At 39.4% G+C, this 17,140-nt stretch overlaps 1 protein-coding gene across 11 annotated transcripts in view; it reads right to left on the minus strand.

Moving 5' to 3' along the window:
- The window catches only part of LOC105483702 (CASP2 and RIPK1 domain containing adaptor with death domain), a 179,153-nt gene that overhangs the window by 61,502 nt on the left and 100,511 nt on the right, over positions 1–17,140 (minus strand). The window contains exon 3 of one of the 11 annotated variants that reach the window (XM_071071308.1): positions 7,888–7,942. The exons of the other annotated variants lie outside the window; for them this stretch is intronic. Coding sequence (XP_070927409.1) covers positions 7,888–7,942 — 55 coding nt within the window. The remainder of the gene's footprint in view (positions 1–7,887; positions 7,943–17,140) is intronic. 11 annotated transcript variants of the gene reach the window in all.

Consider the following 17,140-nt stretch of genomic DNA (forward strand, 5'->3'; position numbering starts at 1 on the left):
AACCTAGCCTCTCAGAGAAAAACTCTGGCACTCCGGGAAATATGAAGATTTTTGTCAGTCAACATAGCAAGTGGGAAAGAGAAAGATGGGGCAGGGGAGATTAAAAAATAAAAAGAAAGGAACCACCACCACAGTCTCTGACCTTGAAATGGTTGACCACCAAGGACAAGACATACTACAAATAATGCACATAGGAAGAAGAGCTAAGAACTCTAGAACACAGTGCTCCAGGGGTCCAAAAGAAGGAGAGGTGCTTCTATTTCAGAGTAGCCCAGGCTCCATTATGGAAAGGCTGATGACGACAGGGACTAACACCCACAGTTCCCCAAACGCTCTCCTGTGCCCCATCTCCTGTGATTCCCACAAGAGTACTGTGAATAAAACAGTGCTATTAAAGGTTATAATTTTCCCTTAAATGGTGGAAAAACTGAACCTCGTATAGGTCAGGTGACTGCTAAGGAGGGGCAGAGCTGGGGCTGGAAAGTTTTGTCTTTTGATCTCAATGCCATTGCTGTTTCTATGACACCAGACAGCACTCTCAGGTGGAGGATGTCTAGACAACTAGACAACAACTACCTCAGACCCTCCCTTTAAAAATCAAGAACATTCCTGAATCAAGAATATCCAGGAGATAAAAATAAGTTTTAAAAAATCAAGAACATCATTCTAACAAAGGTCCAGTGGTACATTTGCTAAGGAAGTGCTCTGAGAGCCACCCTTGGGCCTCAGGGACCACACACACTGTGGTCAGATGTTGATATGGTTTAGCTGTGTCCCCACCCAAATCTCACTTGAATTGTAGCTCCCATAATCCCCATGTGACATGGGAGCGACAAGGTGGAGATAACTGAATCATGAGGATGGTTTCCTCCATCCTGTTCTAGTAATAGTGAGTGAGTTCTCACGAGATCTGATGGTTTTATAAGAGGTTTCTCCCTTCGCTGGGCACTGATTCTCTCCTGCCACCCTGGGAAGAGGTGCCTTCCACCATAATTGTAAGTTTCCTGAGGCCTCCCCAGCCATGAGAAACTATGAGTCAATTAAACCTCTTTCCTTTAGAAATTACCCAGTGTTGTCTTTTTATTCATAGCAGCATGAGAACAGACTAATACAGGTGCCATGGCAGAGATGTGTTTCCTCCAGAGCGCACACACATTCCAATGGTCATGAGATGAGCCATATTTCAAATGCATTAAAGAGGCTTGCCACTTCACAACCTCCAAATAATCCTATAAGGAAAAGACAGGATAATTACCAGTACTACTATTAATTACACTCAAGTTTCTTGTTGAGTGAGTTTGTATTCTTGAGGATCAGGCTTCCTTAGGTGAAGCATGCTCATGGCCTCACCATCATCATCATGGTAAGTGATAATGCTTGCCATACAGTGGACTCCAAAAGATGTTTGTGGAATGAACAAATGAGGTCAACAGGCCACACTACGGAACTCTTTAATTATCATGTTAAACATGCTGATGGGAAATTATCTGTCCCTAAATCATGGCAGAATAATCATAGTCAAGTATGAGGCAATCCTTTCCAGTCTGGATAGTTTTAAAGAACTTGGTATAAGCATGTATTTCTTTCCATTAAGGTCCTTCGAGAGTGGATCTTATTTGTTTCATTTTCTTGGAGAAAATCTGTCCCTGAACTTGAAAAAATAACATTTAAAAGGAAAAAAACAAAGAAACTGAGTTTGCTAAGAGGTTAAGTACAAGGCTCAGCAGACATACTACAACATATGCATATGTGAGCACCACTTATTTCAAAGCTAGCCTGTTAGGGAGCTACAGATATATTCCAGAGATACTGGTTTGGGGCAAAAAATGTGCGGAATGCCTTTTTGGAACTATCTTTATCTTTACAATCAGTTGATGTGATATACAAAAAAACCCCCTGTCATACTACTTTACAGTCTTGGCTCATTTTTAACCAAAAATTTACTCTAGCCAGTTTAACCACCACCCATGAGGCTGACTTAGTGATGAACAACTAACTCTTGGCCAGTCACTGACATCAAATCCACCTTCTAAGAATAAATACCACTAGGGTAAAAAAAAAAAAAAAAAAAAAAAAAAAAAAAAAAAAAAAAAAAATCTTCAGCAGAATATGCCAAGGGCTCTAAAAACAAATTCCAAAGAGAGACTTCAAAGATATTTTGAGCAATAGCAACATTATTGGAAGATATGTATAACCTCTCAAAGTGGACTCATACACAATTTGCACAAACTGCAATATAAATCCTTAAACAGCCGAAACATACTTGTAGGCAACAATTCCATTATGTTTTGGTCATCTTTACATTATTCCCCTGGCACAGTGCCTAGTACATAGTAGGGCATGCAGCAAATGCTTTCAAAATTAGATTTCCTATGGGAATAAAGTACAGAATTACCATTAGTCACAGAAGAGCCATTACCCACTAGACTTTTGTCCTAAGGAGAAAATGCTGTCTCGTGTTTCCTCATTGTCAGAGGTGGGTTTTACCGCTTTGGGGGCTCTACCTCAAGACAGTAACTGACAGATCTATTTGGTTTTACTGCCTTCTACCTCTACTGGCAAGTAGAAAACTTATCCCTCCGAATGTTGTCTCTTAAAGAAATCTTTATTTTAAAACAACTAAAATGTAAATTGAAGGGATTTCAGAATCTATAAAAAAGCACTAGCATCTACTACACTTTTATAAACTGTGAGCAACTGGCTATCAAGACGAAAATAAAAAAAATTATACAGGATCTACTTCCATAGAAAAGGTAATGGGATTCCCTTTGAGGATGTGCCCACTATGTATTAAGTATTATGCTGCCCGCAGTCTTCAGGAAATCCTACAGAGGAGGTATTATCATTCTTATTTCTACAGATAAAGAAACTTGAAGCTTTGAGAAGTTAAATACAGATGTCTAAGTTTACGTATTCCTTAGAGGGCAGAGCTAAGGTTCAAATTCAGGTCTGTTAGAATCCAGGTCTCTCCTTCACCTCTAAACTGTGGAGTTTATTCCAGAAGTCTAAAGCAGAAGGCCCATTGGCCAGCCAAAGGGGGCCTAAAACAGTGATTTGATAAACATGAATGAATTGCCAAAGTTTAGAAATATGAGGTTTTGCATAAAACACGGATTTGTACCTCCATTATGTCAAACCTACATCATTCATTTGTCTTTATAGGCCAGGCAGTTAATGCTTTTGAGTCTCTGACCTTTGCTATTCCCTGCTGCCTCCCTAATACTCTGGGTCAAGTGACTTGTTCATGGTCACAAGCCGCAGGCCTCGATCCCACATGTCCTTATTCTTGTCTGCTCTGCTACTCAGATTCTCACTGGCAACCAAACATATATATGCTTTAATGGCCTGTGAAGTGGGGTCACACCATTCTTCCACAATTCCCTTTGAAATGACTATCATGAGCTTGCATTTCTGATGAACATGCTGGAACTGCTAAGACTTCACATCTTTTTTCTTTCATTTGCCAAAAGTCCCCTATAAATAAATCACTCAGCTTCCACATATCCTCTTCTTGGTCTCCCATTCCTGTTCTGCCAGGAGCTGCCAGCAGCAGCTATGGTTGAATACTGAAGGGGAAAAGAAGCTACAAAGGAATCCCCAGCAGAGCATCTTTGACTTCTAACCCATAGGTCAGGGGATAGGGAAGATGCATACCAGCAGGTGACTCATAGATCACACATACCAGTGGGTGACTCAAGCCACTACCCTTTGGAGTAGACACAATTTTTATTTTCATTTCGGATGTTCGTCAGAGGAAATCAGTTTGAATCATTTTCATTTATGTAAATACTAAAGCATATTTCAACCACATAAGATGGTAAAATTTTCTCCTCCTTCCTCTCAAAGGTACTAAGTTTATCAAATTAAATGATAAAACTTCCTCTCCCAGACTAGGAAAATACACCAAAAACTAGTTTGCCAATTGAAAATTATTTTTAGAGGTGTTTGGAGTATATGCATTATCAAATATAGTTCCTATTAAAAAAAAAAAAAGCAAAACACAACATTGTACTTATTCCAATGTTTCTATATGTGACTGAAGCCAGAAACTGTATTTGTCAAAATATCATTCTTTTCAGGAAAGTACATCAAATTAATAATGAGTTGTGCCTGAAGAGGTTTTAGAATCTCAAAGTAAGCAGGCTCTGTACTTTTCTAATAAACTAATAAAGAATAGACAGCTCTTTATTAAGAAGAATCAACTTTTTATTTATACCAAAGTGGTGTTTCTTTGACATTTGTTTTTGTTTCATTTCTGACCTACTTTCTTTCTGACAGTCTTGAATGAATATCCATTCTTATGTCCTTTAACCATCTTGCAAGGTAGCCAGGCCAACTGGCTTTTGCCCGGACAGTAAATCACTCTGGGACTCTGTGTTCTAATATCAACTCGGCCAGAGATTTGCCACGTGTGCTTTATCAACCTCTCCATCTCTTCTGCTTGACTTCAGACATCTGCAAAGCTGAAAAACAGCTCTGACACAGAACAAAGGGTTTTAAGGTGCTCTGAAAGTGCACAGAGGGCCAAACCATGGCAGCTGTGGATTAGCAGGTTCTCACTTCATTCTGCTGGTGCTTGGAGACTGCACAGTGGTTAGAAGAGCAAAGGCTCAGGGGTCAGACGGCCTGGGTTTAGAGCCCAGCTCTGCCACTTATTAACTGTGCAACCTTGGGCAACTCACTTAACCTCTCTGTGCTGCGGCCACCTCAGCTATAAAATGGGACATCGAGAGTTAAACATGATTGGATATTCAAAAGACTTAGTGCAGTGCCTGTCATGCCATAAAACTTAGTAAATACCAGCAATATTTATTATTCTTCCATTTTTGATGCCCTCACTGACATGCCCTGAGTGTGAGTAAAATTTTGTCATTCAGCTTGACTATATTTAGTGCCTTGATTCTTGAAGGAAACAATGTCAGAACCGTTAGTATAATTTCCTAAGATCTAGTCAGACATCTCTAGGGCATACATTGTTATGTGGGACCAGCCATGAAGTACCGCACTGCAGGTGTTTTGGAGAGTCACGCTAAATCTGAGCAGAGGATGTGAACCCCATGCACCCTGCAGCAAGAGTTTGGCGGGGTGGTTTGCTACTCGCTCTCTTCCCTGACTGATGTCTGGTTCTGACATCCAGAGCATGACATATGACAGATGACAGCGACACGTCTGCCCATGCCCACGAGCACACCCGGGTTTTACAAAAGCCAATGTAATTTTTTCAGTAAGTAAAGAAAACAGTGCACAAGGGGTGTGCAGGATTTCACTTGTTCATTTGCTTTGACATTTTTAGGGAATTTCTTGTGATAGTCCTAAAAGTATTTTACAAACACATGAAAAATGAAATTAGCCATTTTTTCAGGCTTCTACTTCTAATAAAAAAGATGATCATATATGCTTTTGAAGAACAAGCATAAATGTTATTTTATGGCTTAAAGTTACAATGTATAGGCTTTTACTCTTTTCTGAATATGAAGAAAGTTGCCACACATTTTACTTTTATCACTGCTTGCCTTTGATGAAGTCTCTGTAATTGTTACAATAACAACCATACCTTGCATCTTTCTCATATGCAAAAAACACAAATGCTACTCCACTTGATCTATCTTTATTTACTCATTGTTTAAAATGTATCCATAAACCAAATTAAAAATAAAAGAAACTTAAAAACTATAAAATCAAAGGTCCACTCCTGGGAGCCAGCAAAAAATAAAACAAAAGAGCTCAGATTTTGGACACAGGCAGACTTGGATTTGTGGGTGAGAAACTTAGTCCCTTCTCTGCTTTGATTTCCTCATCTGTAAAATAATAATGATAATAATAATAATAATAATAATAATACTTATATCCATACCTTGGAAGGCTGGTGGTACCAGGACAGTCCCTGGGGGAAAATGTGGCCCAGCAAATGATTTCTTAAGAAATAGAAGGAAAGTAAAAAGGAAAGAGGCAAAAAAGGAGGGAGTAGCAGTGACTCTCCCCAAGCTATACAAATTGGGTTATAACCCAGGCCTTCTGCCAAAATTCTGCCTCTCAAATAGAATACTTCACTGTTTTTATTATGTGAATTTTCCATACATAACAAAGTAGAGAGGAAAGTGTAAAGAACCCCCAAAAACCTATCACCAAGCTTCAACAATTACATTTTACCATTCTAATTTCACCTATTTCCCTATACACATACCTTTTTTCTTTTGAAGGAGTATTTTTTAAAGAAAGTCTTAGGCCTCGTGTAAATTCATTAATAAGTGCTTCTAAATAGATAAGGGCTTTTAAAACTCACAATACCACCAACTCAATAAAATTACCAATAATTCCTTAGTAATATGTAATAAACAGAATATGTTTCATTTTTGCATGTTTTAAAAAAAGGCATTTTTTTACTTAGTTGTTCAAATTGAGTTCCAAACAAAATTCATATCTGCAATTGGTTTACAGGTCCCTTAAGTCTTTTAACTTAACAGTTCCCCATCTCCACTTTTTTCTCATAGCATTTATACACTGAAAAAAAAAAATAGGTCACTTGTTTTGTAGAACTTCCTACATTCAGGCATTGGCTGATCTGTACCCTTGTAGTGGTGTTTAGCATGTTCCTCTGTCTCCCGTATTTCCTATAACCTGGTATTAAGAGTTAGATGTGGATGTTTAATGAACTTCTGTTTCAGCCTCGTTGAGGGAGGGGATGTGGGTAAGACTGTTTCACAGGTGGTGCTGTTACTTTTCTATCAGATCACATTGGAGGAGCATAACTAATGTTCAGCTGTTCCACTTTTAGTGATATGGAGACTGATCAGTGGGCTCAAGTGTTATCAGCCTGATTCTCTCTTAGATAGCACCAATTTTACTTGATGATTTTATCATTCATTAATGGTTGTTGCTTAGCTCCATTATTTCATTAGATGCTACAAAACTGTAGGTTTTTAAAACTTTTCTAGCACCCTTCTGCACTTATTAGCTGTAATTCTCTATAAAGTAAATAGGAAAGCAGGGGTGGATGTGAGATCTCCTTTTTAAATCTACTTTCAGAACAATGACTTGGTGCCCTAACAATCTCAGAAGTGACAAATGAGAGATTTTTTTGTTTGTTTTATTGTCTTGTGTCTTTAGAATTTTGTCATAAACTCATGGACTTTTATAGATTTTTATGTATTTCTATCCTTTTGATGCTCAAACTGTCTCATCTTTGCCCTCTGAGGGGGTCCCCTCAGGTTGGCTTCTGAATCATTCTGACACGATCCCAGCAGTCTCTCTGATGGCTTTGCTTTAGATGGTTCAAAAAGAACCTTTAAAAAAAAGTAATCAAGAGGCTGGGCACGGTGGCTCACACTTGTAATCCCAGCACTTTGGGAGGCTGAGGCGGGTGGGTTACTTCAAGTCAGGAGTTCGAGACCAGCCTGGCCAACATAGCAAAACCCTGTCTCCACTAAAAATACAAAAAAAAAAAAAAAAAAAAAAATTGCTGGGCATGGTGGCATGTGCCTGTAATCCCAGCTATGTGAGAGGCTGAGACATGAGAATCACTTGAACATGAGAGGCAGGGGTTGCAGTGAGCCAAGATCACACCACTGCACTCCAGCCTGGGCAACAGAAGGAGGAGACTCCGTCTCAAAAAAAAAAAAAAAAAAAGTAATCAAGAAAGTCTTTATGTGTTGTTTATCATTTTGATATTCCATTTTCCTTGTTTCATAGCAATTACACACAGGGGCTCTTCAATAACATCTACTGATATGTGTTTGTTTATGTGCCTTATGCTATAATTTAAACCAAAAAAATGCAATCCTGTTGAAAATACCAGATGTGACAGGTATGGGAGTCAGGGAGTTCAGTGAAAAGAGCCAGGCTGTGAAGTTAGTCAGACCTGGATCTGAATTCCAGCCCATCACTTACCGACTGTGTAACTTCAGGTTTGTCATTAAATCTTCCTGTGCCTCGGTTTTCTCATCTGTAAATGCGATTGATAACAGTAATACCTATTGTGCACACCTGCCAGTAAGTACTTTAAAAAGCAACTAAATTCTCTTTTACACTACTCGGTCCTGAATAGAACCTCAAGAAATTGTAGTCACAACTATTATTGTCATTATCTATCTTACATGCTTCAATTTATCCTTAACTATGTTTATGTTACACATTCCAGTTTGAACATCATTGTCTTTAATAGAGAAAGAGAGAAGCCAAATAGTTGAGTAGGTCTGTTTTTCGTCATATTTTAACATTATTCTATCTGCCCCAAGCAATGAGCTTAGCCTTTACTTGTTTTTCTTGTTTTGAGCATAGCTTTAAAGAGTGCTTTCTTGTTGTCTTTAACATTCTCTTCAGCTTCAGTTCAGTCTGAATTGTGCTTTGCAGATATTTTCTTACCGGTTTACACCACTCTTCTGAATTTGTTCCTTTCATGTGCTTGTCTTTCAATCTTCTATACATGTTCTCTTAATATCCAAGCCCATCAAAAATTCCTTGTTCTTAAAATGGTTCCTGGGCCAGGCGCGATGGCTCATGCCTGTAATCCCAGCACTTTGGGAGGCTGAGGCAGGCAGATCACCTGAGGTTAGCAGTTCGAGACCAGCCTGGCCAACATGGTGAAACTCTCTCTACCAAAAAATACAAAAAGTAGCCAGGCATGGTGGTGGGCACCTGTAGTCCCAGCTCCTCCAGAGGCTGAGGCAGGAGAATCGCTTAAACCCAGGAGTTGGGGGTTGCAGTGAGCCGAGATTGCACCACTGCACTCCAGCCTGGGTGACAGAGCGAGACTCTGTCTCAAAAAAAAAAAAAAAAAAAAAAAAAAAGTTCTCTCTTTTTCCTCATTCCCTCAAAAGATGATTTTGCTTCAGAAATTTTCCTTTCTTTTTATTTCTCTATTTCCCTTTCTTGTTTTTATTTTTTATGGTCTTTTCAAGTCTCTATATGTTGAAAAATCCCTGTTATTTTTCCTTTGAAATATATTTTCCTAAAATCACCACTACCATTTGGTTATGTCCAACTTTTCTTTCTTTTGAAGTTGCCAAACAATACTATCATGTTTACTCCCGCCCAAGGTTTTAGTCAATTCCACTTCAATAAAAAATTTTTCTAGGTAGTTAGAACTAAGTTTGGAGTAGTATTTCCATCTCATTGCCTCCTCAATCTGTGGTTAAAAAAAAAAAACAGAAAGGCTTTTCTGGATTGAAACATCTATGTTTCTATGGAATGAAACATTGATCAGACATTGGATAGAATTAAAGTCCTCATCAATGACTATATCTTGGCTGTGGCAATTTTGATATTTAGCTGAACCTAAGTGTGTGTAGTATCAGAATCCAACAAAATAAGACTCGTATTCACTTGTCTATGCTAACCTATAATCGTTGTTCAGGCATAACATGTTGGCCCCACTGACAAGAGAACAGGCTGTGTTTTCAAGTTAAGTCATGGCAGTTCACAGTCACAATTTCTACAGGGCTGGCAAAGGATAAAAGCTTATACCCCAACTCAGTAAGTGGTGGAAACACCTTGCTCTTTCTTACACTGTTGAGTTCTCCTGTGAATTCATTGCTACTTAGAGAATCCTAACACGAGAACACAAAAAGAAATTCTAATACAGGCCATAACTAATTACCTTTAAAATGTATTTAGGAGAAAGAATTCAAAACCAAAAAGAAGGCCGGGCGCGGTGGCTCAAGCCTGTAATCCCAGCACTTTGGGAGGCCGAGACGGGCGGATCATGAGGTCAGGAGATCGAGACCATCCTGGCTAATACGGTGAAACCCCGTCTCTACTAAAAAATACAAAAAACTAGCCGGGCGAAGTGGCGGATGCCTGTAGTCCCAGCTACTAGGGAGGCTGAGGCAGGAGAATGGCGTGAACCCGAGAGGAGGAGCTTGCAGTGAGCTGAGATCCAGCCACTGCACTCCAGCCTGGGTGACAGAGCAAGACTCCGTCTCAAAAAAAAAAAAAAAAAAACCAAAAAGAAAAAAAAAAAACCACCAACAACAAAAAAAAATCCTGTGTGGCTATGAATAGTGGGTTAAAATTTGGCTAATAGACAAAAATAAACAGCAACTGAAATTGTCTTGCAGTTTAACCTGTCAACGTTTTATTCTTCATGTACCAAATGAGAGGAAATTACATGACAGAAAGACTGTATTTCAAGAAATCAGCTAAGCATATCAAAGTTTTCCCAAAGGCCTTGACATTGACATGAACAAAGTAAAATCTCTAAGTCTAATAAGTATAGCTAAGCTTAGTTACTCCCTACTCAGCTCCAGGCCTTAGGCTAAGAATAGCAATAAATATAAAAATATCCACCAGTTGTCATTCAACTCGTGCGCATGTGCCAGAATCGCTCGCTTCCTTTCCCTCGCGCTCTGAATCATCAACCAAATTTTCTCTCCCTGCTAAAAGTTTTTTAGCAATTCAAAATAAAATCAGACGAAAAGTTATTTCTTGGAAAGTTTTAAAAGTGGGTGAGATTCCTGTTTATGTCCTAGTCAAGCACAAAGACTAGTTGTTTGATAACCATGGTATTTTCTAAAATGAAGTTTTTAGAGAATAAAGCATATCCAGGATAGTTAATCAAACACAATGACAAAGAAAAGGACTTCTGTTTGGTCCAAAATTATTCTGCTATTAGGTCAATACTGAACCACACATGGACTGTCTTGGGCTTCTATACCAAACTGAGCAGTAGCCACCTAAAAATCTTCAAAACGGAACCATGGAGACCTCTGTTCTTTCTGAAGCTGAAAACATTGGACCTGAAAATAACTAAGAAGATTTGGAGGTCATGGTTTGATTTAGTGTATGCTACGGAGCCACGATGATGGGGAATCAGAAGCAAGGAGCAAGTTCAAAAAGCTGCAAGCACCAGGAAAAACGGGCTTTGGTCAAAAAGTGTGTTGATTTCCCTTTAATTTTCAGGGTATACTGTGAGATTAACCCTCGTTCCATTGAGCTAAATTTTATCCATCAGCACAACTCAGAGGTCACTTAAAATCGTAACTTCCTCTTAAACATTCTTATGATATTTACTAGCAAACACATTCCAAAAGAACAGTCACTTCCACTATGTAGAAAGAGCTTAATTGCTAAATTTAAAACTGACTACACTTATTCACAAATGAGGGCCTCATCTTTGTTGGTGACCCCCAGGTCTTTCTTCTCTTTTCCTTGACTCAGCAGCTGAGCTCAGCTTCCTCTCTCTGACCTTCCTTTTCCAAATGCTGGAGCACAGCAGGCATTTCTAGGTCAGCAAAGGAAACTATTACTGCCTTCCAGGAGAACAGTATCTTCTGTGTATTTGAAGGACTGAACAAGAACAACAAGTCAGAAATTCAGTGTACTAACCTCAGTTCTGACCCTGTCTAGGGCATGGCATCAACTGCCTCTTGTCTCTATTCTGTTAGGGGAAAAACCTCCACCATCCACCCCTATTGCTGATTGTCATCAGCCACCTGAATACCTGGCTCAGCAAAGCCTGGCAGAGCACCTTCCCCCACCTTCCCTGCCTTGCTGGCTATGGCACTGTCTTCCTGCCCGAACCACAGGCTCATGAGAATGACCATCTCTTCATCCTTTCCATCCCATACCATGCATTCTGCCACCACTTATTTTTTAAAATAGTTTTAATGACATAAAATTCACATATTGTAAAATTCACCCATCTAAAGTATGCAATTCAGTGGTTTTTAATATATTCAGAGTTGTGCAACCATCACCACAATCTAATTTTAGAACACTCCCATCACTCCAGAAAGAAACCCTTTACGTATCAGGAGTCATTTCCCAAATTCTCCCCACCTCCAGCTCTAAGCAACCACTATCTTCTTTCTGTCTCTATGGATTTGCCCATATGGATATTTCACATAAGTATGCGTGGTATCTTATGACTGACTTATTTCACTTAGCAGCATGCTTTCAAAGGTTATCCACATTGTAGTCTTTATTGCTGAATAACACTCCATTCAGTACTTGATGAACAGTGGGCTGTTTCCACTGCTTGGCTGCTATAAATAATGCTGCTATATACAAGTTTTTGTGTGAACCTGTGTTTTTGTTTCTCTTGGCCACCACTTATTTTTAGTACCCACTCTGCTCTTTGTCTCTTCTTCTCTGGTCTCAAGTCCTATTTAAAAAGAAAAAGGCTTAGGAAATAGGCATTCACATACCCTGTGGATAGAATGAAAATGGTACTGCTTTTCTGGAGGACAATTCCCCAATATCTATCAAAATTTTAAACACACACACTCTTCAACCTAAAAATTCCATTGCAAGTCCCCTACAAATAACCCCTTTACAAGTGTGCAGATCACGATAAGGATGTTCTCTGCAGCACAGTGCATAATAAATGCAGACATTAAGAAAATAAATTTAAATACTGTTCAATAAGAATCACGGAAAAGCAGTACAGTGGACCACTATTCTGGTGATTAAAATAAAATAAGGTAGAACTATATAATCGTATGAAAGACTGTTCCATACATTAATTAAATATATCAAATTACAGAAAATACATATATTAAATGAGTTCTCTCAGATAAAAGCAGATATATTGTGTGTGCTTGAATGTCCATATAAAATTTCTGAAAAGATACTTCTTTAAAGACGAGGATTAAAGGTTTTACAGAAAGAGAAAATTACTTTGCATTTCATCTCTTTTTTGTACAACTTGAATTGTTACCATGAGGATACTTTTAGAATTTAAAATGTATATTTTAAAATAATAGAAATACTTCCTGGAATCCTCTGAAACCCTACTGTGAATCAGTTGGGAAGGGTGTGAGAAAATGAATGCCAAGGAGAGAAGAGACACACCAAAGAGGAGCTAATGATGCTGAAAGCGAACATCACCTGTTTCATAATCGACCCCTGGCAACCCTGACTCTAATCTCCAAATGGAAAGCATCATAGGATTCTGACTCCTACCCACATTCTCAGCAAGGCACTATGGTGCTATGGAAGAAAGACAGAAGTCAGACAAGCCCAGGGTACTAAGCCAAGCTCTGCCACTTACTAACTATAAAACTTTCATTCAATCCCCCTTCTCCAAAACTCCTCTTTGCCAGACTATAGAGTAACCCATGCTCTTTCACCACTATTTAGTAACTATACTTGAGATGCCAACTCCTAAGCATGTCCATCAACCCTACAAAACTCAGCTCTAAATAGTACATCTCACAGAAACCTTTCTGAAAACCAGGACTCCTAATCCAAACCTATATACGTGTTTGCACATCCTCTACACAGGTGTGTGCCCTCCTCTTCATACTGGTACTTAGTTTACTGTTATTTCATGCATCTTACCCCTGCCCCTACAAATTCTAAGGGCATGTACCCAACCAAAAACTATTGGGCACATTGGGTCTAAAACTTGCTGGCATGTGATAAAATACTGCTTGTTGATGTTTGAGCTGTATCCGGAAGGTTATTTTATTAATTATTTACTGATAAAAACTTGACAAAATCATAGACGAATGGTAAATGTGGACAACAAATGCTCACAGGAACACTGATCATCATTTTGGGTTTTTGTCAGTTTATTTCTTTCATTTTTCTCAATGTATATCCACAACTAGCCAAGGTTATTTACACCAACTACACAAACACAAGTGTCTGTATTTCAGGACAGATCAAATTCCCAACAAACTGTGATTCATTCTTCAAGACCCTGCCTCCATGAAGCTTTCCCTCCCCACCCTAGCAGCTGGTCCCTTCCACCTTGTTGCTTCCTTGCTCCTCATTTCATTTAGTCATTATTGTGTAAATATTTGACACCTTCCTTAGGCTGTGAACATCCCAGTCTTACTCATCATTGCATCCATATAACCTTGGATCTGTTACACATAGAATGGGACTAAAGAAAAGCTATTTAAACACACGAGTGAGTGGGTCAAGATTAATTTTCACTCTCAGTACAAATTACTGAGAAGCTGTAGAGCCTCCAGCCCTGAGGGTATATCTATCCTACTACCCTAAAATACCAAACCTCTCCTTCCCCAAAGAAAACTGAAGTCTACCTATAATGATCAGAAGAACAACCTTAACCCCCTTCCCACCTCCTAACCCATCTTCACATTCCAAAAGGCAAGGGCAACCCTATGGCAGAAAACAATGACATTTAAATGCAGAATAAATAGCAGCATTTGGGGAAAGTGGGTTCAAGTTCCAGTCCTGCCACTAAACAGCTGGATGATCTTGCATTGGCCACTAAATTCCTCAGGCCCTCAGGCTCCTCATCCATAAAAGAAGGGGTAAAACCTCTATCACTTCCAAGGCCCCCATCAGCTCTAATACTCTAGGAATCTATGAAGCAGAAAATTCATTTCATTTTTTCTTCCTTTTATTTATTCAACAAGTATTACTGTATGTTTGTGGTGGACTACATAGTGATGGACTACGTGTTTATTAAATCCATTTTGGTTTTCGCTTAAGCACAAACTTCCCAGGTTCACTTGAAAGTAGCTACGGCGGCCAGGCATAGTGGCTCACGCCTGTAATCCTAGCACTTCAGGAGGCTGAGCCCAGGAGTTCAAGACCAGCCTGGGCAACAAAGTGAAACCCCATCGCTACAAAAAATGCAAAAATTAGCCAGTGTAGTGGTGCACACCTGTAGTCCCAGCTACTTGGGAGGCTGAGGCAGGAGGATCGATTGAGCCCAGGTGGTCAAGCCTGATCACACCACTGCACTAGAGCCTGGGCAACAGAGCAAGACCCTGTCTCAAACAAACAAACAAACAAACAAACAAACAAAAAAAAACAACTCACATAGTAGGTATGGCTATGAGTTCTAGCCAAAGCAATCTGAGTGGAAGCAATGTGCCCTACCTCCAGCCTGGCCTCCTGCACAATCCATGCTCACTCTCTCCCCTCTCCTGCCAGTCAGAGACAGATGATTCAATGAGAATTCCAAGGCCTTAGAAAATGACAAGGCCACTAGATGAAAGATGTCTGGGTCCCTGAGTGTCTGCATGGAGCAAAGCTCTCCTTTCTTCCAGCAGCAAATAACCTGTATTAGTCTGTTTCACACTGCTGATAAAGACATATCTGAGACTGGGCAATCTACAAAAGACATTTAACGGACTTACAGTTCCACGTGGTGGGGAGGCTTCACAATCATGGCAGAAGGTGAAAGGCACACCTCACACGGCAGCAGACCAGATAAGAGAGCTTGTGCAGGGAAACTCCCCCGTATATAATCATCAGATCCTGTGAGACTCATTCAGCACCACCAGAACAGCGCAGGAAAGTCCTGCCCCCATGATTCAACTTCCCACTGGGTCCCTCTCACAACACCTGGGAATTCAAGATGAGATATGGCTGGGGACACAGTCAAACCACATCATAACCTATGTCAAACCACTGAGATCTGGAGTTCTTTGTTACAGCAGAGAGCCTACTCTGACTTACGTAAGATATATTGCATATGCACTGTCAGCTTTAACCCTCTTAACAACCGGACTGGTAAATATTACTATTTATATTTTATGGATGAAGAAATTGAGTCTCAGTGAAGGGAAGCAACTTGTTCAACATCACACTGCTTCAAGGTGGCACAGGCAACATTTGAAGCTATGCATCTCTAACTCCAAAGTTCATCTTCTTCATTTTTTGGGAGATGATTGCTACCAAAGCCCCTCTACACTTCCCTCCTTGCTCCTGGGTACCCTTCCCAGTTGCAAACAGTTCCTGCAGGTGCCGCTCCTACATAAATCCACTTGCTACTGAGAAGCAGCACAGGGCACGATAAGCAGGCCTAGCTACGAAACTAGAGGCAAAGGAAGGCCACAACCAGGCTTTGCTGTCCAGTCCAACCCTGGATCTGACTCAATCAGTCTGTGAACAGTAGAAGACTGAAGCTCCTACTAAGCCCATATCTTCAAAAATATCAACAATATGCTCTAGGAAATAATCCAGAGATGACTATACTACTTTAATTTTCCCTTAAAAGAGTCAATCTAACATCATTAAGAGTGACATTTAAATGCTAATTGAAAAAGCACTGTTCCCATGTCTCTAGACAAGTATTTGCATGTTAATTAATTCTGGGCGTCAGAAGACCGGCTTCCAATATGAGGTGTCAGAGTAGGGAGTTTATTTGCAGAGGAAGATAAAAGGCTATGGCATAGACATTATAAATTACCTGGTTTCAAGAGTTCTAAAAAGAAATAAGCTATCCTTTGCAATGCAAATTCATATTGCCTCTTTTGTAAAGGGCACATTCTAATGAAAGGACCAAAATATAGATTTCCTACTTCAATACTCTTTTAATGTAGTGCCCTCATCACAGATCAAAATGGCTTTTACCAGAACAGCAGCTAACGAGCTCATAAAGACTGTCAATATGGGAGACAGAAACCTAATGCCCTAGAAGCCAATAAACCACAAACACACTCTGAACAGTCACAAAGGATGTCAACTTGATTTTTTCAAACAACAAACCATTTCTTTCTAAAAGGAGTCATGCAAATTAGTACGAACTCACAAACCACAGACTCAGAATGATGGCCATTAGGCTGAATATTTTATAAATTAGGTTACCTCGAAAGACGATAATTTAAATAAAGCATTCATTCAACTTGCTACACTTACACTATATTTGTTGGCATTATAATTTCTATGGTATAACTTTCACTGTTGCACTATTGCTTTTCATATACGATCTCATCTTAGACCTGGAAGATAAATAAGTGTGCCCACTATACAGATGAAGACATTAAGACTCAGAGAGAATATATGGTTTAATCAAGATCATAGAGGGAAAGAGCAGTGAGGTCATGTCTAGAACCCAGTTTTCTGGATCTAATTTCTATGTTCTTCCCATGCAATTATATTATCTTCCTTCTATTTCGTTTAGTTGCTGATTGTCCCTGCTACTAAGTTCACTATTGCTATGATATTCCTAAATGTGCAGAGGACATAAACATTCAGGGAATAATCACATTTCAAACAGGCTTAACAAGGTTTTCTTTTTGTGCTCTTCCGTAAAAGTCCACCCCAGTAACAAAAGTATACTGATTAATTCATTTATCACACAGACATATGTTGTAAATACACGTGACAAGGGGTTATGTGTGGTATAGAAAGAGCAATTATTAATTAATAGGAAAATATAAAAACACTGAGCAAAAGCCATGAAAAGGCTATTCACAAAAGAACTACAAATGGC

Source organism: Macaca nemestrina, chromosome 10 (genome assembly GCF_043159975.1).
Source record: "Macaca nemestrina isolate mMacNem1 chromosome 10, mMacNem.hap1, whole genome shotgun sequence".
Lineage (NCBI taxonomy): Eukaryota > Metazoa > Chordata > Mammalia > Primates > Cercopithecidae > Macaca > Macaca nemestrina.